This window comes from Erythrolamprus reginae, chromosome 10, assembly GCF_031021105.1.
Source record: "Erythrolamprus reginae isolate rEryReg1 chromosome 10, rEryReg1.hap1, whole genome shotgun sequence".
Taxonomy (NCBI): Eukaryota; Metazoa; Chordata; class Lepidosauria; order Squamata; family Dipsadidae; genus Erythrolamprus; species Erythrolamprus reginae.
The window spans coordinates 47498255-47520071 of NC_091959.1; the positions used below are offsets into that span (position 1 = coordinate 47498255).

At 42.8% G+C, this 21817-nt stretch overlaps 2 protein-coding genes across 5 annotated transcripts in view; both read right to left on the bottom strand.

The window, feature by feature from the left end:
- ATP6V0A2 (ATPase H+ transporting V0 subunit a2) overlaps positions 1 to 1700 on the bottom strand; it is a 28219-nt gene extending 26519 nt beyond the window's left edge. Inside the window, exon 1 of the mRNA XM_070763147.1 lies at positions 1351 to 1700. Coding sequence (XP_070619248.1) covers positions 1351 to 1467 — 117 coding nt within the window. The 5' untranslated portion in view covers positions 1468 to 1700. The remainder of the gene's footprint in view (positions 1 to 1350) is intronic.
- Positions 1701 to 3263: 1563 nt separating this feature from the next.
- TCTN2 (tectonic family member 2) overlaps positions 3264 to 21817 on the bottom strand; it is a 29598-nt gene continuing 11044 nt past the window's right edge. For 2 of the 4 annotated variants that reach the window (XM_070763152.1, XM_070763150.1), the window contains exons 5-18: positions 20184 to 20284; positions 19768 to 19964; positions 17166 to 17289; positions 16929 to 17061; positions 15147 to 15212; positions 12856 to 12960; positions 11925 to 12002; positions 11253 to 11333; positions 9276 to 9387; positions 9023 to 9126; positions 8297 to 8450; positions 6945 to 7073; positions 5589 to 5677; positions 3264 to 3544 (exon numbers count right to left, since the gene is read on the bottom strand). In XM_070763152.1, coding sequence (XP_070619253.1) covers positions 3429 to 3544; positions 5589 to 5677; positions 6945 to 7073; positions 8297 to 8450; positions 9023 to 9126; positions 9276 to 9387; positions 11253 to 11333; positions 11925 to 12002; positions 12856 to 12960; positions 15147 to 15212; positions 16929 to 17061; positions 17166 to 17289; positions 19768 to 19964; positions 20184 to 20284 — 1589 coding nt within the window. In that variant the 3' untranslated portion in view covers positions 3264 to 3428. Of the gene's footprint in view, positions 3545 to 5588; positions 5678 to 6944; positions 7074 to 8296; positions 8451 to 9022; positions 9127 to 9275; positions 9388 to 11252; positions 11334 to 11924; positions 12003 to 12855; positions 12961 to 15146; positions 15213 to 16928; positions 17062 to 17165; positions 17290 to 19767; positions 19965 to 20183; positions 20288 to 21817 lie in introns of all 4 variants that reach the window. The other 2 variants (XM_070763151.1, XM_070763148.1) reach the window with 1 other exon arrangement.

The following is a 21817-nucleotide window of genomic DNA, read 5'->3' on the forward strand; positions in this document are numbered from 1 at the left end:
CATCAGCTAGACAATGTCACGTGGCGGGTCCTAGGGGAACAGCCTTCTCTGTGGTTGCCCCGGCCCTTTGGAATCAACTCCCTCCAGAGATTTGTACCGCCCCCCCAAGTGCCCTGCCTTCCGCAAGGCCTTAAAAACCCATCTTTGCCGACAAGCTTGGGGCTATTAAGTCTAACATCTAGCCCAGGCTGATGAATGAATTTATATGTATGATTGGCTGAATGTGAGTGGCTGGTTTTTTTTAAGAAATTGGGGTTTTAGTATGTTTTTAGATTTAGATTTCTACATGTTTTGTCTTCGGAGAGAGGCGGCATACAAATCTAATAAATTATTAATATTATTATTATTATTGTTGTTGTTGTTGTTGTTGTGAGCCGCCCTGAGTCTGAGGAATAGGGTGGCATAGAAATCAAATCAAATAGTTAATAAATAAATAGATAGATAGAAACATAGAAGATGTCTCACGGTCCATCTAGTCTGCCCTTATACTATTTCCTGTATTTTATCTTAGGATGGATCTATGTTTATCCCAGACATGTTTAAATTCAGTGACTGTGGATTTACCAAACACGTCTGCTGGAAGTTTGTTCCAAGCATCTACTACTTTCAGTAAAATAATATTTTCTCACGTTGCTCCTGATCTTTCCCCCAACTGACCTCAGATTGTGTCCCCTTGTTCTTGTGTTCACTTTCCTATTAAAAACACTTCCCTCCTGGACCTTATTTAACCCTCTAACATATTTAAATGTTTCAATCATGTCCCCCCCTTTCCCTTCTGTCCTCCAGACTATACAGATAGATAGATAGATAGATAGATAGATAGATAGATAGATAGATAGATAGATAGATAGATAGATAGATAGACAGACAGATAGATAGATAAAAAATATTTATTCTGTAATTTTATTGTTGTAAGACACACTGAATCCCTCAGAATTGGGCGGCATATAAATCAATTAAATTAAATTCGCTACTGAGCCACTTAGACAGGCGTAACACCTCCCTAAATAAGCCATGAAATTTCTCCCTAGCCTACCTCACAGGGTGGTTGTTGTGGTGAGGAAAATAGGAGGGATTAAGGAGCTTCATTAAATACGTTCAACCCCCGGGAGTTTATTTACAAAACAAAGGGCCAATCAACCTCCAGGAGTGGGATGAGTTCGAGTCCCGCTTTAGCCGTGACAGACAGCTGGGTGACTCCCCTGTCCAGCCCGGCCCACCTCACAGGGCGGTTGTTGTGAGGTAAAAAAAAGGAGGAAATACGTTCTATCCAGTGCTAATAGATTTATCAACGAAATTTTTAAAAAAGGGATAGGAATCAACGCTGAGGGGAATCAACGGGCCACTCACGTCTCTGAAGTGGGCCAGGCCGCGCTCGCCCAGCGCGCTGAGGCACTCGTAGGCCGAGCCCGCCTGTAGGAAGAGCTGCGCCAGGCACATGGCCTCGCTGCGGAAGAGGGACCCCATGGCCTGGCCGTCACCGGGGCCCTCGGCGCCGCCTGCCCGCCCGCCGGCTTCTTCCTCGCTCAACCCGCCCGGCGGCCATGGAGAGAGGCGGAGGCGGCGCGGAAACCGGCGCTCCTTCCTTCAGCGGAGGCGGCGAGGCGAAAGGGAAGGAGCGGCTTCCGACTTTCCATCCGGGCCATTGGGTGGGAGGGGGGAAGGACGCTCTGCCTACTCCATGGTCATTAAATGCCAACGCGGGGAAGAGTTTTACGACGGAGCGGAAGTGCTGGTACAGAGCGGCAATTAGCGGCCAGGAAGAAAAGGCTAAAGGAGGTGCAACGCCCCCTGGGTTCGCCTCGTTTATGACACGTTCCTGTTATTTTAACGCAAGCTTGTGGACTTTCAACTCCCAGAATTTGCTCCGACAGTTAAAATAATTGTAGATATCAACTCCCAAAATTCCCCGGCCAAGCTGGCTGAGGAATTCTGGGAGTTGAAGTCCGGAATTCTTTAAGTGTGTTTGTTTGTTTATTTACCTGATTTGTATGCCACCCTTCTCCAATGACTCGGGGCAGCTCACAGCATATAACAATACAGTACAACAGAAAATCAAATTAAATTTAAAATTACAATCTAAAAATCCAATATTTAAAAACAATCCTACCAGTTCAATCATACAACTTCTTTCTTATAAATAACTATAAATAAATACATATATATGTATTTATTATATATATATAATATAAATATATATATTTATAATATATATATATATGTATTTATAATATATATAAATAAATAAATACATGTTTTCATAAATATGTATGAAGATTGTTGTGAGTTCGGGGGTTTTCCCATGTAATATTTTGAGTGATTTTGCCAAAACATTGCAGACACTCAAAATATTACACGGGGAAAAAACCCGAACTCACAACAATCTACAAATACAGTGGTACCTCAAGATACGAACCCCTCGTCTTACGAACAACTCGTGATACGAACCCGGGGTTCAGAAAATTTTTGCCTGTTCTTACGAACTTTTTTCGAGTTACGAACCGGTGTTCGGAGACTGCTGGGAAGCCGCGCGGCTGTCTTAAAAGGTGACAGCCGGGTGGCGGGGCTTCCCAGAAGCCTCCCGAACGCCGGTTCGTAACTCGAACAAAGTTCGTAAGAAGAGGCAAAATTTTTCTGAACCCCGGGTTCGGTTCGGGAGGTTTCTGGGAAGCCCCCCAGCCTGGCTGTCACCTTTTTAAACAGCCGCGCCGCTTCCCAGCTGTCTCCCGAAGCCAAACACGGAAGTTCGGCTTTGGCGTTCGGCTTCAGGAGACAGCTGGGAAGCGGCGCGGCTGTTTTAAAAGGTCACAGCTGGCCTGGGGGGCTTCCCAGCACCCCCCCCGAACCCCAAACCCGGGTTCGGGGGGGTGCTGGGAAGCCCCCCAGGCCGGCTGTGACCTTTTAAAACAGCCGCGCGGCTTCCCAGCAGTCGCCGAAAGCCGTTTTTTTGCAGGGTTTTTTTTGGTTGCACGGATTAATTGACTTTACATTGTTTCCTATGGGAAACAATGTTTCGTCTTACGAACCTTTCGTCTTACGAACCTCCTCCTTGCACCAATTAAGTTCGTTTCATGAGGTATTACTGTATATACATACACACACACACATATACATACATATTTGTATACTGCCCACTCCAATAGGACTTAGGGCGGCTGTTACCACAATTGGACACACAATAGAGCAAGTATGATCCAAATCACATTTCACGTTGCACGGACTTTCCCTTCTTTTTCTGGGGGGGGAAAAAAATCACAACATAGTTTTAATTTTGCCCATTATTTTTTTTTTTTTTCTCTCTCTCTCTCCTCTCCCTGCTTTTTAGGAATATATATAGAGAGCTGAGGGAAAGGCCCTTTTTTATTTCTTCTTTCCATAAAAGGTGTGTGTGATAAAAATGTTTTTAAAAAGCCCGATCAGAAGGTTTTTCAGGACGGGTTCCACGGGTGGAGGGTTCCATTCCAAGGACCGCACAGCACCACTGCGAGAAGGACGAAGAAAACGAGCACCAGGCCTTTGGCAAGGATGTGAGGATAGGGCTCTCCTGGAAAGGGGTTGGAGACGAAGGTTCAGAAATGGGGCAGTGGTGCAGTGAAGAGAGGGTGGAAGAGGAAGAGGAAGACAATGGCATTAGCATTTAGACTTATATACTGCTTCACAGCGCTTTGCAGCCCTCTCTTTTACAGAGTCAGCATAAGAACATAAGAAGAGCCATGCTGAATCAGGCCAAAGCCCATCGAGTCCAGCATTCTGTGTCCCACAGTGGCCCCCTGTTAGTACAGGGTACATGGTTATTATTATTATTATTATTATTATTATTATTATTATTATTATTATTATTATTTATTGGATTTGTATGCTGCCCTTCTCCGTGGACTCGGGGCGGCTCACAGCATATAACAATACAGTACAACAGAAAATCAAATTAAATTTAAAATTACAATCTAAAAATCCAATATTTAAAAACAATCCTACCAGTTCAATCATACAACTTCTTTCTTATAAATAACTATAAATAAATACATATACTATGTATTTATAATATATATAAATAAATACATGTTTTCATAAATATGTATGAAGATTGTTGTGAGTTCGGGTTTTTTCCCATGTAATATTTTGAGTGATTTTGCCAAAACATTGCAGACACTCAAAATATTACACGGGGAAAAAACCCGAACTCACAACAATCTACAAATACAGTGGTACCTCAAGATACGAACCCCCCTGCCCTTCTCCATGGACTCGGGGCGGCTAACAACAGTGATAAAAACAATATGTAGCCATCCAATAATAAAACAACTAAAAACCCATTATATGGAAACCAATCATACGTACAGACATACCATGCATAAACTGTAGAGGCCCAGGGGGAAAGAACATCTCAGTTCCCCCATGCCTGACGGCAGAGGTGGGTTTTGAGGAGCTTACGAAAGGCGAGGAGGGTGGGGGCAATTCTGATCTCTGGAGGGAGTTGGTTCCAGAGAGCCGGGGCCACCACAGAGAAGGCTCTTCCCCTGGGTCCTGCCAAATGACATTGTTTAGTTGACGGGACCCAGAGAAGGCCCACTCTGTGGGACCTAATCGGTCGCTGGGATTCGTGCGGCAGAAGGCGGTCCCAGAAATAATCTGGTCTGGTTAAGGATTGCCATTGTAAACTGCATGTTGTACACTTGTACCAAACTTGTACTTAAAGAGTTAATGTGCACTGAAAGAGTTAACTTGTACTTGAAGAGTTAATATTCAAGGCTGTTTCGTCACTTCCTCATTGAAGCTATAAAAGCTCATTATTCCGCTCAGTCACTTCCTTTTAGATGGGGGAGTCGTGTTTAAGCTTTGTGCTTATTATCTATACGTATTACGACGATGAAGTTAGTTGGGGGAAAGACCAAAAGCAACATGAGAAAATATTATTTGACTGAAAGAGTAGTTGATCCTTGGAACAAACTTCCAGCAGACATGGTTGGTAAATCCACAGTCACTGAATTGAAACATGCCTGGGATAAACACATATCCTAAGATAAAATACAGGAAAGAGTATAAGGGCAGACTAGATGGACCATGAGGTCTTTTTCTGCCGTCAGACTTCTATGTTTCTATGTTTCTATGTATTGTATTTTGCTTTGTGCTAATCTTGTAATTGCTCAGTGCTTATTGTTCTGTATTTGCTTCGTGCTTATTCTGGATTGTTTATATTTTGTTCATATGTCGGTGTCTTGGCTTTATCACACACCCACGCTCTGTTAAAATTCTCTGCTCAGTGATGTCGAAGGTTTCATAGCCTAACCGAGACAAGCCAACACCCCCCAATTGTCCATGGGGATCTTGAGCAGAAAGAGAAGGCAAGACCCTCCCTTTCCCTCGACCTCCAACAAATGGGACCCGAGGGAACCCTGCCTGCCTCAACCCACATAGAGGCAGCACTTGGACATCCGTTTCAATCACCATCTATATGCTTGGCATCCATGAATCTGTCTCATCCTGCCTTGAAGCTATCCGGGCTGATAGCATTTTTGCCCCCAACAATCTGGGTCCTCGTTTTACCGACCTTGGAGGCATCTGAAAGGCCAAACGGCCGTCTTTTTTACCTGTGTAGTAGCGGGTCATGGGATAAAAAAGCCGAGGCCAACAGACATCGTTCCTCCTGCAGTCGTACTCGGTGTAGTTAATTTGAAATCTGGAAAAGAAGATTAAAAGCTTTAAGGGCAAAGCTGTGCCGGGAAAGTGATGGTGGCTGAAAGCCACAGAAAGTTTATCTTCTACAGGTGGTCATGGACACCAGGTTTTTGCCCTTCCCAGGCTACAGAGGTTCCCCTGCAGCCTGGGGAGGAAGAAAACAGCCTCCTGCACCGCCGGAAATAGCCCATTTCACAACTTCCACTGGGCCTGGGAGGCCTGTTTTCCACCTTCCCCAGGCTCCAGAGGCTGAACCTACCCAGAACCTCCACCTGAACAGAAAATCAGCTGACCGGATTGTTGGAGCTGAGCTAGGGCAACAGCTTGCGTGCCATGGATATGGCTCAGTGTGCCACCTATGGAACATAGATTCACCATAACTGATATAGGGTTTCCTGCCTAAGCAGGGGGGTGGAATAGTTGACCCCAAGGTCCCCTCCAACTACTCCATTCCATTCTCTATCCTATCCTATCCTGCATTACTATTTTATTCTAATTTTATTTTATTCTATCTGTTCTTACTATTCCATTCCTATTCCATTCCTATCCCCATTTCCAATTCAATTTATAGGTCAATTTATGACCTATAAAGCCCTTCATGGCACCGGACCAGAATACCTTCGGGACCGCCTTCTGCCGCACGAATCCCAGCGACCGGTTCGGTCCCACAGAGTTGGCCTTCTCCGGGTCCCGTCGACTAAACAATGTCATCTGGCGGGACCCAGGGGAAGAGCCTTCTCTGTGGCGGCTCCGACCCTCTGGAACCAGCTCCCTCCTGAGATTAGGATTGCCCCCACCCTCCTTGCCTTTCGCAAACTCCTTAAAACCCACCTCTGCCATCAGGCATGGGGGAACTGAAACATCTCCCCCTTGCCCATGTTGTTTTGGTGTTAGATTGATTGTATGCGTGTTTTGCTTATTTGTTTAAAACTCTGGGGTTGTTTTTTATGAATTTTAGCTTAAAATTGTCATTGGATTGGTGGGTATTGGATTGTCATTATGTATTGTTTTTGTCTTGCTGTGAGCCGCCCCGAGTTTTCGGAGAGGGGCGGCATATAAATCCAATAAATCTAATCTAATCTAATCAATTCCTATTCCCAATTCTATTCTATTCCTTTCCATCCCCATTCCATTTCATTCCTATTTCATCCCTATTCCAATTCCATTCCTATTATTCCAATTCCAATTTTTATTCCATTCCATTCCATTCTATTCCATATATTCTGTTCTGTTCTGTTCTATTCTGGAAGTCTGCATGCCAGGCTTACCTTGTCTTTGGCACTGGGGGCTGAGCAGGTACTTTAATAAACTCCACTGCAGCAGAAATGGGGAAGGAAGTGAAATTCTCTGGACAAGCCAGGGCACAGGGAACTTGCCATGTTGTTGTTGTTGAAAAACTGAAAGAGAGAAAGTCTTTATGGGACGTGGGAACTTCAGCTGCAATGTAGAAGGCCGGACCCTGTCACCCGTCCGATTTTCTTCTCTGTATTGTTCCAATTTTAGTATATTTGCTGCCGATTTTTACCAACCTTCCAATGTGAGGAAAGCCATTTTGTTTTTAGCCTAGTGATATGATAAAAGAGAACATCTCTAATTCTTAGTGGTCAGGGCAAAAATGTAACGCTCATTACAGCAGGGTTTTTTTGTTCCTAAGTGTTCTGCCTGACTGGCTCAGGCAATGTGTAACAGTCCAAGGAAAAGAAGTCAAACACACAGGTGCTCTGCTAATCAGCAAACTTGTATTAGATAAACAAAAAAGGGTTACTCAAAACAGTTCTTCGTGTCCGAAAACACTGATAGTGCAAGGCCTACTTCAGCCGCATACAAAAACACAGAAAAGAACAAACAAAGACAACCTGGAATGAGCAAAGACGTTTCAGGAGTCCTTTTGAATCTTTGGAGCAAACAGCAAGTCCCAGAGGTTTCACCTCCCACTTGTCTGAAAAAGCTGGGTTGAAAACTCCCAACGGTACGGAACAGAAACTTCAGAGCAGGAACCACAAAATAACACAGATAAACAGCCACCGTTTGCCTTGGCCTTTGTTCCCTTTTATCCCTTTAGCCCTCATTAAGGGAACCACACCCAGCCCTCAGTATAAGAACCACACCCAGCCCAGGTGCTCCTATAATGACTTGTAATACTCCTTAAAGCGATCCCTTCTTTGCATAGCTCTTCGGCTACGCAGATCAATACACTGATCTGCAGAAGAACCCAGGGAGGAAAGACTGTCTGAGGGACTGCAGGCCAAATCCCCTGGGCTGTCTGCTGAATCCTGCGTCCCAGTGGCCTCGTCCTCCTGGCTGTCTGCCACATCTTCCTGGCTGTCTGCCACATCTTCCTGGCTGTCAGCCAGGCTTTCGCATTCACTTTGTGCCACGTCTCTCCCATCTGTGGGAGCAACGGCTGGCCCAGGCCCAAACACAACACTAAGAAGCATCCTGAATGGCATCAAATATAAAAAGCCATGATGCTAGATCTCACCTTGTGTGATATGGGCCTGTCATAGAATTCAGTGAGATTTTCATTCCTCCTTGGGATGAAATGAACTTTCTGACTGCCAAACCGTTGAGGACCATAGACAGACCTGAGTTTGACAAATGTGAGTAAGATGGTACACACCTGATCTGCACCCCAAGTATCTCTTCTTGAGGGATTCCTTCCATTGCGCCCACGTCAGCGGTGATGATCTGAATGTTCAGGTGGGCAGGAACATCAGGGCAGATTCCTCTTAAGATCCCCTCACTTGTGTTTGTACTGGAAGAGGGATTTAAACCTGTAAGCAGCCAAAAGGTATAGGCTGAGGAGGGGGGAATGGAATGGCATGGGATGGAAAATATGGAATGGAATAGAATGGAAAATATGGAGTGAAATCGAATCAAATAGAATAGAAAATAAAATAAAGGATGGAATGGAATGGAATTAAAATAGAATAGAATAGAAAATAAAATAAAAGATGGAATGGAATGGAATTAAAATAGAATAGAATAGAATAGAAAATAAAAGATGGAGTGGAATGGAATTAAAATAGAATAGAAAATAATAGAAAATAAAAGATGGAGTGGAATGGAATTAAAATAGAATAGAAAATAAAAGATGAAATGGAATTAAAATAGAATAGAAAATAAAATAAAAGATGGAATGGAATGAAATTAAAATAGAATAGAATAGAAAATAAAATAAAAGATGGAATGGAATTAAAATAGAATTAGAATAGAATAGAAAACATGGGATGGAATAGAATTCTTTATAGGCCAAGTGTGATTGGAGACACAAGGAATCTGAATGCTTTTAAACACAAAGTAAAAACCGACCATTAACTGGCGGGTTCTAAACTGTCTTACTCACGGAGGACTTCCACCCAATCATCGGAGATGTTTTTACGGGCGTTGCCTCTTTTGCCAACGTGGCTCACTTGCACCAAGGAATTCAGTCTTGCAGCAACATCCTCTCTGCAAAGAAACGGGCATGCGATGCACAAATGAACAATTCGTTCATTTCAGAAATCAGCGTGGATTTCTCACAGCTTCCTTTATAGTCAGTGTAAAATTAGGATGTCTTCCCCCTTTTTAAAATTAAGAAGAAACCAATTCCATCTCACCTCAGCTGCGTGCAGTTGTCTGCAAGGCTGACTTCCATAACGCATCCGGAAATGGAACCGAATCCGAACAAAAGGGGGGTCAGGTTTCCCGATGAACACAAATTCTCGCCAACTATTAATGGAGATACATCTGGTTGAGAAATGTTTTTTTTTTCAAACTCACGTGGCGCTGTTCTAGCATTTAAACAGAAGGCTTTAGAAATTTATTCATTTATTTATTTTATTTTATTTTTTAATATTTTATTTTATTTATTATATTTTATTTTACTTCACTATTTTATTTTATTTTATTTATTTATTTATTTTATTTTATTTTATTTATTTTATTTTATTTTATTTATTTTATTTATTATATGTTATGTTATGTTATGTTATGTTATGTTATTTTATTTTAATTTGTATGCCGCCCTTCTCCGAAAACTCAGGGCGGCTCACAGGACACAGTGTAAAAACAAATGGACTTTTTCTCTTTTTCAGACATCAAGCGAATCAAAGGGAAGTGACGAAGGAGCAACTAGCGTACAGCTCTACTTGAGAATTAAAATTCTCTTAAGGAAAGATTTTTAAAATTACACTTGATATTGTTTCGCTGGAGCCTTTCACAAAAAAGCAAACATGCAAAATAATATTCGTAAGTTTTGTTCTAGTTCCTAAGGATAGGAAACACTATATTTGCCACGGGTAAAATAAGCATGGAATAAATTTGTAAGTTTCATTTAATCAAATACAATTCCAATCACTTATTTAGTTTTATTTATTGTATTTATATGCCACTCACTCCAAAGCGGACTCAGAGCGGCTAACAAATGCGATAAATACAATAATATTAAAATACAATCACAAATACATAATAAAATCAATAATAACAATAAATAATAACGTTAAAAGTACCACGCACACAGAGCAGTCAATCTAATTCCAGGCCTGCCGGAAAAGCCAGGTCTTAACGGCTTTCCGGAAGATCGGTAGGGAGGAGATTCCATAGGGTCGGAGCCGCCACAGAGAAGGCTCTTCTCCCGCCAACCAACATCGTTTGGGGGATGGGACCTGGAGAAAGCCGATTCTGTGGGCCCTTACTGGCCACAATGAAGTAGGAAGTCCTGTAAATAGTTTGACCCTGAGCCATTTAGGGCTTTAAAGGTGATAACCAACACTTTTACCCCCCTCCTGCACAGAAATACAGTGATACCTCGTGTTACAAACGCCTCGTGATACAAACTTTTCGAGATACAAACCCGGGGTTTAAGATTTTTTTGACTCTTCTTACAAACTATTTTCACCTTACAAACCCACCGCTGCCGCTGGGAAACCCCACCTCCGGACTTCCGTTGCCAGCAAAGCACCCGTTTTTGCGCTGCTGGGATTCCACTGAGGCTCCCCTCCATGGGAAACCCCACCTCCAGACTTCCGTGTTTTTGTGATGCTGCAGGGGAATACCAGCAGCACAAAAATGGGTGCTTCGCTGGCAACGGAAGTCCGGAGGTGGGGTTTCCCAGCGAGGGGAGCCTCAGTGAAATCGCAGCATTGCAAAAATACAGAGGTGGGTTTTCAAGGACTTTGGTGTTTTTGCGATGCTGCGATTTCACTGATGCTTCCTTCGCTAGGTAACCCCACCTCCGGACTTCCATTGCCAGCGAAGCGCTCGTTCTTGCAATTCTGTGATTCCCCTGCAGCATCGCAAAAACATGGAGGTGGGGTTTCCTATGGAGGGGAGCCTCAGGGGAATCCCAGCAGCGCAAAAACGGGCGCTTCGGCTGGCAAAAGGGGTGAATTTTGGGCTTGCACGCATTAATCGCTTTTCCATTGATTCCTATGGGAAACATTATTTCGTCTTACAAACTTTTCACCTTAAGACAAGGTATCACTGTATGACAAGGTATCACTGTATGAGCGAAGCCCCAAAGGAACATTGCAGCGCGAAATGAACGTCGGAGGTCATTTTGTTCTTGCAATTGTATAACATATGTTAGGGACTACCTGGCTTCCAAAGTTTTAGAGTGGTAACAGGAGCCGACGAAGTCAGGTTGGCGGCTCTAACTGGCTTCCCAAGCTGGTAACCTAGGTAAACAAAAGAAGATTTCGCAGGCTTCGAATACACCCAGTTAAGCAATACTGCAAAATATAAGAGACTGGTCTTGCTAGAGCTAATAGTCTCTCAAAAGTAAAATTTTATGCACACTGTCCCTGGGATGTTTCTACCCTCCCCTGGCTCCAGGGAAGCCTTTGGAGCCTGGGGAGGTCAAAACACGAGCCTACTGGGCCCACCAGAAGGTGGGAAACAGGCTGTTTCCAGCCTCCAGAGGGCCTCCAGGGGGCAGGGGAAGCTGTTTTTGCCCTCCCCAGGCATTGAATTATGAGTGGGGGCACTTATGAATGTTCTTTTGGCACCCAAGGAAAAAAAGGTTCGCCATCACTGACCTAGAAGAACAGGTCAACCTAGTAAGCAGCCCACACTCAAAGAAACTCTCGGCTGCGTGTCAACGGAAAGGGTGGGTTTCTCTGGGTATCACCCAAACCATTAGGGGTCAGCTAAATAATCGAGCTCCCAAATGCCACGATCATATGATCAAAAATAAACCGAAGCATCACCACTGCTGACCATCAATATGCCACGGAGGGTCTTCCTCACCCAAAAGTCACTTCACCCACCTGGGTTCCCCGAAAATTCCTCCATGCTTGTTGCGCCGGCGCTCACAAACGTGAGTGTGAATGTCTGTGTTATCGTTTCTAGAGAAGACAAAAATGGGAAATGGACAAATGTCAACCAGAGAGACAGAGGTTATGTTTGACACTTTTATCCAAATAATTTGAGAAGACTTAGCTGGGTTGCTTTAACCAGGGTTTCTTCGACCGTCATCCCTAGGTTTGTGCATCAGAACAAGGCAAAATCCAAACTAAGCCAATCATAAAAAAAAGAAAAACCCTTTATGGCAGAGTGCATTAGGAATCCAAGATATATTACGTTAGGTTTTTAGGGCATTTTCCATGAAATGCCCTTGTCTGCTTCTGTGTTCGTAGTTAAACACCTTCAAGTTGAATAGTGGTGGAAGGTCTTAAGCATAAAACGTATCAGGAAAGACTCAATGAACTCAATCTGTCTAGTCTGGAGGACAGAAGGAAAAGGGGGGACATGATCGAAACATTTAAATATGTCAAAGGGTTAAATAAGGTTCAGGAGGGAAGTGTTTTTAATAGGAAAGTGAACACAAGGACAAGGGGACACAATCTGAAGTTAGTTGGGGGAAAGATCAGAAGCAACGTGAGAAAATATTATTTGACTGAAAGAGTAGATCCTTGGAACAAACTTCCAGCAGACGTGGTTGGTCAATCCACAGTAACTGAATTTAAACATGCCTGGGATAAACAAATATCCATTGTAAAATAAAATACAGGAAATAGTATAAGGGCAGACGAGATGGACCATGAGGTCTTTTTCTGCCGTCAAACTTCTATGTTTCTATGTTTCTATAGTTTTGGGGTATCATTCTTTATGGACGAAAGGCAAGGATGGTTCAGGGCCAATGTTATTGTTTTTATTGTTGTAAGACGCCCTGAGTCCTAGCATAGAAATCAAAATTACCTTCTGGACACATTTCTCCATAAAGGACTTTGACCCTCAGTTCTTTTATTCTTCTGCCTTCCCATACAACGGTGTAATCTTCGGCAAAGGTCACGTTTCTGCATTCTGAACAAAAGGAAAGCTCTCGTATAGGTTCCTGGTCATAGATTTATTTATTTATTTATTTATTTATTGGATTTGTATGCCGCCCCTCTCGGGAGACTCGGGGCGGCTAACAACAGTAATAAAACAGCATATAATAATAATCCAATAAATACTAAAAACAGTTAAAAGCCCATTAATATAAAAAAAAAACCCAAACATACATACAGACATACCATACATGAAATGGTAAAGGCCTAGGGGGAAAGAGCATCTCAATTCCCCCATGCCTGGCGGCAGAGGTGGGTTTTAAGTAGCTTACGAAAGGCAAGGAGGAGAGGGGAATTCTAATCTCGGGGGGGGAGTTTTTTTCCAGAGGGCCGGGGCTGCCACAGAGAAGGCTCTTCCCCTGGGTCCCGCCAAGCGGCATTGTTTAGTTGACGGGACCCGGAGAAGACCCACTCTGTGGGACCTAACTGGTCGCTGGGATTCGTGCAGCAGAAGGCGGTCCCTGAGATAATCTGAAGGGCTTTATAGGTCATAACCAACACTTTGAATTGTGACCGGAAACTGATCGTTGTTGGTGTAACATGGGCATATTTGGGAAAGCCCATGATTGCTCTCGCAGCTGCATTCTGCACGATCTGAAGTTTCCGAACACTCTTCAAAGGTAGCCCCATGTAGAGAGCATTACAGTAGTCGAGCCTCGAGGTGATGAGGGCATGAGTGACTGTGAGCAGTGACTCCCGGTCTAAATAGGGCCGCAACTGGTGCACCAGGCGAACCTGGGCAAACGCCCCCCTCGCCACAGCTGAAAGGTGTTTCTCTAATGTGAGCTGTGGATCAAGGAGGACGCCCAAGTTGTGAACCCTCTCTGAGGGGGTCAATGATTCTCCCCCCAGGGTAATGGACGGACAGATGGAGTTGTCCTTGGGAGGCAAGACCCACAGCCACTCCGTCTTGTCTGGGTTGAGTTTGAGTTTGTTGACACCCATCCAGGCCACAACAGCCTCCAGGCACCGGCACATCACTTCCACTGCTTCGTTGACTGGACATGGGGTGGAGATGTACAGCTGGGTATCATCGGCATATTGATGATACCTCACCCCATGCCCTTGGATGATCTCACCCAGATGGGCAGGTTTTTTTAATGAAACCTTTTCAAAAGACAGTGTCAGAGTTTAGGCAGTTTGATTAGTATTGTGAGATAAACCCCAGGAGCAAAAACACAGCACACACAGCCTTTAGATAATTAATAGTGGTTTTATATACAGCTAAATATATGCAAACTTCCACGCGGTTATCAATACCTTATCATCCAGCTACTGATACGCAGAGAAGAGCAATGAGAATATAGAGGAGAGAGAACATGAGAAGGGAAACACACTCTGTTATTCTCATTTATGTCTTCTTCGTGGTATAAGTTTTTATAAAATTCTAACGCTATCTCTTTTTTCTCGACAGTTTGATGTCTACATATACCTTTACTGTCTTCTAGTTTTTTAATTATTCTGGACTCTTTTTGATTCCTTAATTTATATGCTAACCATCGGCCTGGTTTATTAGCGTGTTCAAAATATTCCTGTTTAGCCTGCTTAATTTTTTTCTGCCAGTTGTTCTTGTTCTATTAAATTTATTTTATGTCTAATTAGTTCCCTTTTTAAAAAAAATTTCGTCTTCACTCTGACTGCTCTGTGATGGTACTTCTAGATTTTGTAGTTCTGTTTGTAATTTTTGGAGTTGATTTTTCTTCTCTTTGTTCTTTCTTGCGACATAAGATATGGCCAGTCTGTGAATATATGCTTTAGTTGTGTCCCATAAGTTTTGTGGGGAAGTATCTGTATTGTTATTTAAATTTAAAAAAAAATCTAATTCTTTTTCCATCCATTCTTTGTATTGAAAATCATGCAAAATAAGGGGAAACACACTCTAATACTGTTCTTGTTACTAATTATTTGGCTTGTTTATTGAAATATTTATGGTTGTAAGCCGCCCTGAGCCCCATTGGGATTGGGCGGCATAGAAGTGAAATAAATTAAACTAAGTTAAATTAAATTATATAGACAGCTCAGCTTCTTAAAGTGGCAGTAACGCTGCTGCCTTCCGGCTGCCTTCGCTTACAACCTCTCATCAGCTTACAGCTATTAAATCTACATACTTTGACAGACGGGTTTTAACTACGTATTAAAAAAAACCCTCGCTCAGTTCACCTTTCCCAGCACAAGGAAGCGGGGTAGAACGTCTCTCCTCATAAGTGACTTCTGGTGTGATGTTATCTGGAAAAGAAAAAAGAGATTAAAGGCAAAATTACAATGGAAGATCTAATACAGGGGTAGTCCTCGACTTAACGGCTGCAGCTGAGCCCCAAGTTTCTGTCATTCAGAGAGACATTTGTTCAGTGAGTTTTGCACCATTTTACGAGCTTTCTCGACCCATTTGTTAAGTGAATCCCTGCAGTTGTTAATAACAGGTTTGTTAAATAACTCTGACTTCCCATGGAATCAAAAGGGGATAACATGAGTTGAGGTCACCGCGACCATCATAAATATGAGTCAGTCACCAAGCCTCGGAATTTTGATCCCGTGACCATTGCAGGGGGTGCTGCAATGGTTGTAAGTGTGAAAAAGAGTCCCAACTCATTTTTTTCCAATGCCGTCGTAACTCATTATGGTCACTAAGCAAACTGATGTAAGTCAAGGGCTCCTTGTATTAACACTTGGTATTGGTCTTATTTTGGGCGGAGGGGAACCACAAGAGCAGAATTAGGCACTTGCATTAAAAAAAAATTGAAAGACCATAGATCTAGGGTGTCCAGGGGGAAAGCATTTTGAAATTCCCTGACATTTCCCTGTAACTTGCAATATGGTTAAGGCGCAGTTGTAGATGACGTCATACAAAATGGCTCAGCCGTGGAGAAATATCAGTAGCCGAGGAAACAAGTTGTTGTTGTTGTTATTATTATTATTATTATTATTATTATTATTATTAATTAGATTTGTATGCCGCCCCTCTCCGTAGACTCGGGGCGGTTCACAGCACAATCAAACAGTTCATAACAAATCTAATAATTTACAATTTAAAATATTTTAAAAACCCCATTATTAAGCAGAGATACGTAAAACATACCATACATAAATTGTATAGGCCCAGGGGAGATATCTCAGTTCCCCCATGCCTGACGACAAAGGTGGGTTTTGAGAAGTTTACGAAAGGCAAGGAGGGTAGGGGCAGTTCTAATCTCTGGGGGGAGCTGGTTCCAGAGATTCGGGGCCGCCACAGGGAAGGCTCTTCCTCTGGGGCCTGACAAATGACATTGTTTAGTCGACGGGACCCGGAGAAGGCCGACTCTGTGGGACCTAATCAGTCGCTGGGATTCGTGCAGCAGAAGGCGGTCCCGGAGATATTCTGGACCGATGCCATGAAGGGCTTTATAGGTCATAACCAACACTGAATTGTGACCGGAAATTGATCAGCAACCAATGCAGACTGCAGAATGTTGGTGTAACAGTCAAGTTGTTACCACAGTTAGGCTCATTTTTGCTTGACTCTACCAGGCAGTGCGATCTAATGTTGTTTTTTACATGATTTTTACCTGACTTTTAAACATTTTTATACAGTTTTTCCCCTGATTTATTCCGTTTTTTTCACAAATTCCCTGATATTTCCTGAACTGCCGATTTCACTGATAATTCCCTGATTTCCCCGTTTTCCAGATTTGCTAGACACCCTGCAGATCACTCACTGGCAATCCAAACCACATTGAGTTGATTCCAGAGGGTCGGGGCCGCCAGAGAGAAGGCTCTTCCCTTGGGTCCCACCAGATGACATTGTTTCGTCGACGGAACCCAGAGAAGACCGACTCTGTGGGACCTGACCCGTCGCTGGGATTATTTTGAGTGAAGGGGAACCACAAGAGCAGAATTAGGCACTTGCATTTAAAAACAAAAATTGCAAGACCACAGATCTCTCACTGGCAATCCAAGCCGCCGTACCTCCAACACCGCCATTTATCGCGATGTTTGACACGAAGTTTCCTCCTTCCTTGCACGTAGCCGAGCATTCGACTTCGATATCCCGAAGGAAGGAAACGGGGGCGTTTCTTGCACAGCTGCCAGCTATGAATGGCTGGAGGAGACGAGAAAAATAGGGTTTATTTTCTATTTATTCTCCCTTTCCCCTCTTTAATGTACAATGTGTGTGTGTGTGTATAGAACCAGAGTTGTCTTTACCTGTGGAACTGTAAAATAGTCATTTTGAACAGTCAGGATGGGATCTCCTTGTTTGTAACCATTTGACAGCTTTCGTGGGGCGGTTTGCAACGGAAGCTTAAAGGAAGACACCCGGGATGGAGAACTGCAAATAAATGTGATAAATCTATCATCTGTTTGTACGATAGATGTGGGGATTCCCAGACAGACAAATACAATGCAAACTGAAGTCTAACCATTCTGCTGTCATTTTAAGGAGGCACCGTGTAAGAACCATGGTTGTATTTCCCAAATTAAAAGCAGGAACTACACATTCATTTTGACATCATCATCATCATTATCGCCTTGGGGAAAAGACTGAAACAGGAAGAACGCTTTGCCTCACACTTAGAGACAGGAATATAAAATATGCCTAAAATATAAATGCATATACAGTAGTCCCTCGCTATACCGCGCTTCACCTACTGCGGCTTCACTTCATCGCGGGTTTCTGAGGAAGTCGATCGGCAGATTTAAACAGCCAGCCGAACTCGATCGGCAGGTTTCCCCCCCCCCAAAAAAATATCTAAAATTGTAAATACTGTATTTAAATACTGTATCTAAAATAAATACTGTGTGGGAAGGGTTTATAAACACTTAAAACAATGAAAACTTACCAAACAATTACAATATAAATACTTAAATAAGTACTATCAGTCGATAAATTCCCCATCGCGGATTTCACCTATCGCGGCCAGGTCTGGAACGTAACACCAGCGATAGGTGAGGGACTACTGTACAGTATTCCCTCAGCTTTCGTGGGGGATGCGTTCCGAGACCGCCCATGAAAGTCGAATTTCCGCGAAGTAGAGATGCGGAAGTAAATACACCATTTTTGGCTATGGACAGTATCCCAAGCCTTCCCTTAACACTTTAAACCCCTAAATTACCATTTCCCATTCCTTTAGCAACCATTTACTCACCATTATTACAGGTACTCACCATTGAATAAGACACTTAGTGATCCTGATACTTATAAACATATTTATTTATTAACAATAATTAATTTTTTCGGTTATTTATTTGCAAAAATTATTAGTTTGGCGATGACGTATGACGTAATCGGGCGGGAAAAACCGTGGTATAGGAAAAACCCGCAAAGTATTTTTTTAATTAACATTTTTTAAAAAAACGTGGTATAGGCTATTCGCGAAGTTCGAACCCGTGAAAATCGAGGGAACACTGTATAAAGGGTGAATCAGTAGTCCATCTGTTCTGCAAGGTGAAATCATAGGACAATAATTATTCAGACCAAACACACGTTTCCTGGGTTTTGAATTGATTTGTGTAATCTAGAAACAGTTGTTCTGAAAGTGTTATTTTTATTTTTATTTTTGGGGGGTGGATGGGTGGGGTTTACAGTATTTTGCAACCTCAGTCCAATTTGCACCACATCCTTGAGAAATCCAAACACCGCCAGTTCTGAAATCACCATTTCAAAATGAAGGCAAACTTCTGAATTATTTATTTATTTATTTGTTGGATTTGTATGCCGCCCCTCTCTGCAGACTCCGGGCGGCTAACAACCGTGATAAAAAACAGCACGTAACAATCCAATACTAAAATAACTAAAAAAAACCTTATTATAAAACCAAACATACATACAAACATACCATGCGTAAATTGTAAGGCCTAGGGGGAAAGAATATCTCAGTTCCCCCACGCCTGGCAACAGAGGTGGGTTTTTAGAAGCTTACGAAAGGCAAGAAAGGTGGGGGCAATTCTAATTTCTTGGGGGAGTTGGTTCCAAAGGGCCGGGGCCGCCACAGAAAAGGCTCTTCCCCTGGGTCCCGCCAAGCGACATTGTTTAGTTGACGGGACTCGGAGAAGCCCCACTCTGTGGGACCTAACTGGTCGCTGGGATTCGTGCGGCAGAAGGCGGTCCCTGAGATAATCTGGTCCGGTGCCATGAATAGATACAAAATTATATAAACTGTGTTTCCAGAAGCACTGAAATCTTTGTCCCAACCTTGTCCCCTTGAAGACGGGTGGACCACGGCTCCCAGAATTCCCTAGCCACATGGGGAATTCTGGGAGTTGGAAGTCCACTCCTCTTCCAGCAGCCGAGGTTTGAGAATCACTGTCCTACAGAAATATCTAGTGCTTCTTATCTAGTGCTTGTTTCACAATTCCTCACCGTTAAACATCTGAGTAGTTAAGTAGACTTAATGAACTCAATCTGTATAGTCTGGAGGACAGAAGGAAATAGTCTGGAGGACAGAAGGAAAAGGGGGGACATGATCGAAACATTTAAATATATTAAAGGGTTAAATAAGGTTCAGGAGGGAAGTGTTTTTAATAGGAAAGTGAACACAAGAACAAGGGGACACAATCTGAAGTTAGTTGGGGGAAAGATCAAAAGCAACATGAGAAAATATTATTTTACTGAAAGAGTAGTAGATCCTTGGAACAAACTTCCAGCAGACGTGGTAGATAAATCCACAGTAACTGAATTGAAACATGCCTGGGATAAACATATATCCATCCTAAGATAAAATGCAGAAAATAGTATAAGGGCAGACGAGATGGACCATGAGGTCTTTTTCTGCCGTCAGACTTCTATGTTTCTAGTTTCAATACTTACATAGAACCATCATAGAAGTATCCGAGGAAAGGGGAATTATTAAGGGGAGACTGCACACATAGGAAAGGAAACCAGTCGGAGGCCAAGATTCCGGGTTTGACAGAGCAGAGCTGGTTGAAAGGTGGATTGACATTGCCACCGAACACCCCTTCAAAACAGGAGCCCTGAAAAAGCTGCTTCATCTCCAAGGTACAGTCCTGGGGGGAAACGCAGAGCTGGAATCAGATACAACTGAGTAACTCTAGAAAGCTCATGCCAATATTTTTCAACAACCAGCTCTTTTCGTGAAATCTATTATTAAATCATTTGGGTCAAAGAGCTTCTCAAAGAACTACCTGCAGATAAAGAGGTGGGCCAGAATTTCGGAAATGCCAGCACCCTCGAGCAAGGTTTAGAATGAAAGGCAGGATTAGTACCTCATCACAACAGCACTGAATGTCACAAGCTCCCGCCGTGAGGTTGCAGGGACAGGAGCCCAAGGGGTGAAACACCTGATTGGGGATCATCGTTGCGTTCTCTGCTAAAGAAGAAAAAAGGTTGAGAAAACTGTTGGGTTAATTTCAAGAGAGGCTTTTTTCCTTCCAACGCCTTCTAAGACGCCTTGAACAAGATCTAAGTATGGCCCACAAGATCGTATGCTGCAACGTCCTGCCTGTCGGCGACTACTTCAGCTTCAGCCACAACAACACAAGAGCACACAACAGATTTGAACTTACTATTAACCGCTCCAAACTTGACTGTAAAAAATATGACTTCAGTAACCGAGTTGTCGAAGCGTGGAACTCATTACCGGACTCCATAGTGTCATCCCCAAACCCCCCACACTTTACCCTTAGATTATCTACGGTTGACCTCTCCAGATTCCTAAGAGGTCAGTAAGGGGCGAGTACAAGTGCACTAGAGTGCCTTCCGTCCCCTGTCCTATTGCTCTCCTATATCTCCTATACCTTTCTTCTATTCCTATACCTCTTCTTCTATTCTTTCATTGATATGTTCTATTCCTATACCTTCTTTTCTATTCTTTCTTAGATATATTTTACTATGAGTATCTCCTCTATAACCTTCATCATGTATTTTACTATGGGTATATAGATATATACCCACTGAAACCCTCACTGTGTATTGGACAAAATAAATAAATAAAATAAACAATTAAAGCCTCCTTATTTACATGCAAAATGTGTGTGCAAACCACATACATTATGCTGAAAACATCTAAAGGGGGACGTGAATTTCTAAATAAATGAAGTTCAGATAATCCCAGTCACCTCATTCATTGAAACCAAACTGCTTTCTAAACTCGTTTTACACTCCAGTTGAAATTTCTGAGCTGGGCAGCCATATAATTCAATTATAAAGTGGGTCCTTCGTGATCTTTGAGCTCATTTTCTTGCAGTTTCATTACCAAACTAAGTATCATCATAGGTACCAAGGGAGTAGAGTTTGCTCACTTACTATCACTAATGATGTGCCCTAGTTTGGTAATACTGTAATCCTTAATCTGAGTATTGCATTGGCAGTTCTGTGTTAGCAAAAACTTCAGAAGAGAAGGATTTAGGGGTAGTGATTTCTGACAGTCTCAAAATGGGTGAACAGTGTGGTTGGGTGGTAGGAAAAGCAAGTAGGATGCTTGGCTGCATAGCTGGAGGTATAACAAGCAGGAAGAGGGAGATTGTGATCCCCTTATATAGAGCGCTGGTGAGACCACATTTGGAATAATACTGTGTTCAGTTCTGGAGACCCCACCTACAAAAAGATATTGACAAAATTGAATGGGTCCAAAGACGGGCTACAAGAATGGTGGAAGGTCTTAAGCGTAAAACGTATCAGGAAAGACTTAATGAACTCAATCTGTAGAGTCTGGAGGACAGGAGGGAAAGGGGGGACATGATCGAAACATTTAAATATGTTAAAGGGTTAAATAAGGTCCAGGAGGGAAGTGTTTTTAATAGGAAAGTGAACACAAGAACAAGGGGGCACAATCTGAGGTTAGTTGCGGGAAAGATCAAAAGCAACATGAGAAAATATTATTTCACTGAAAGAGTAGTAG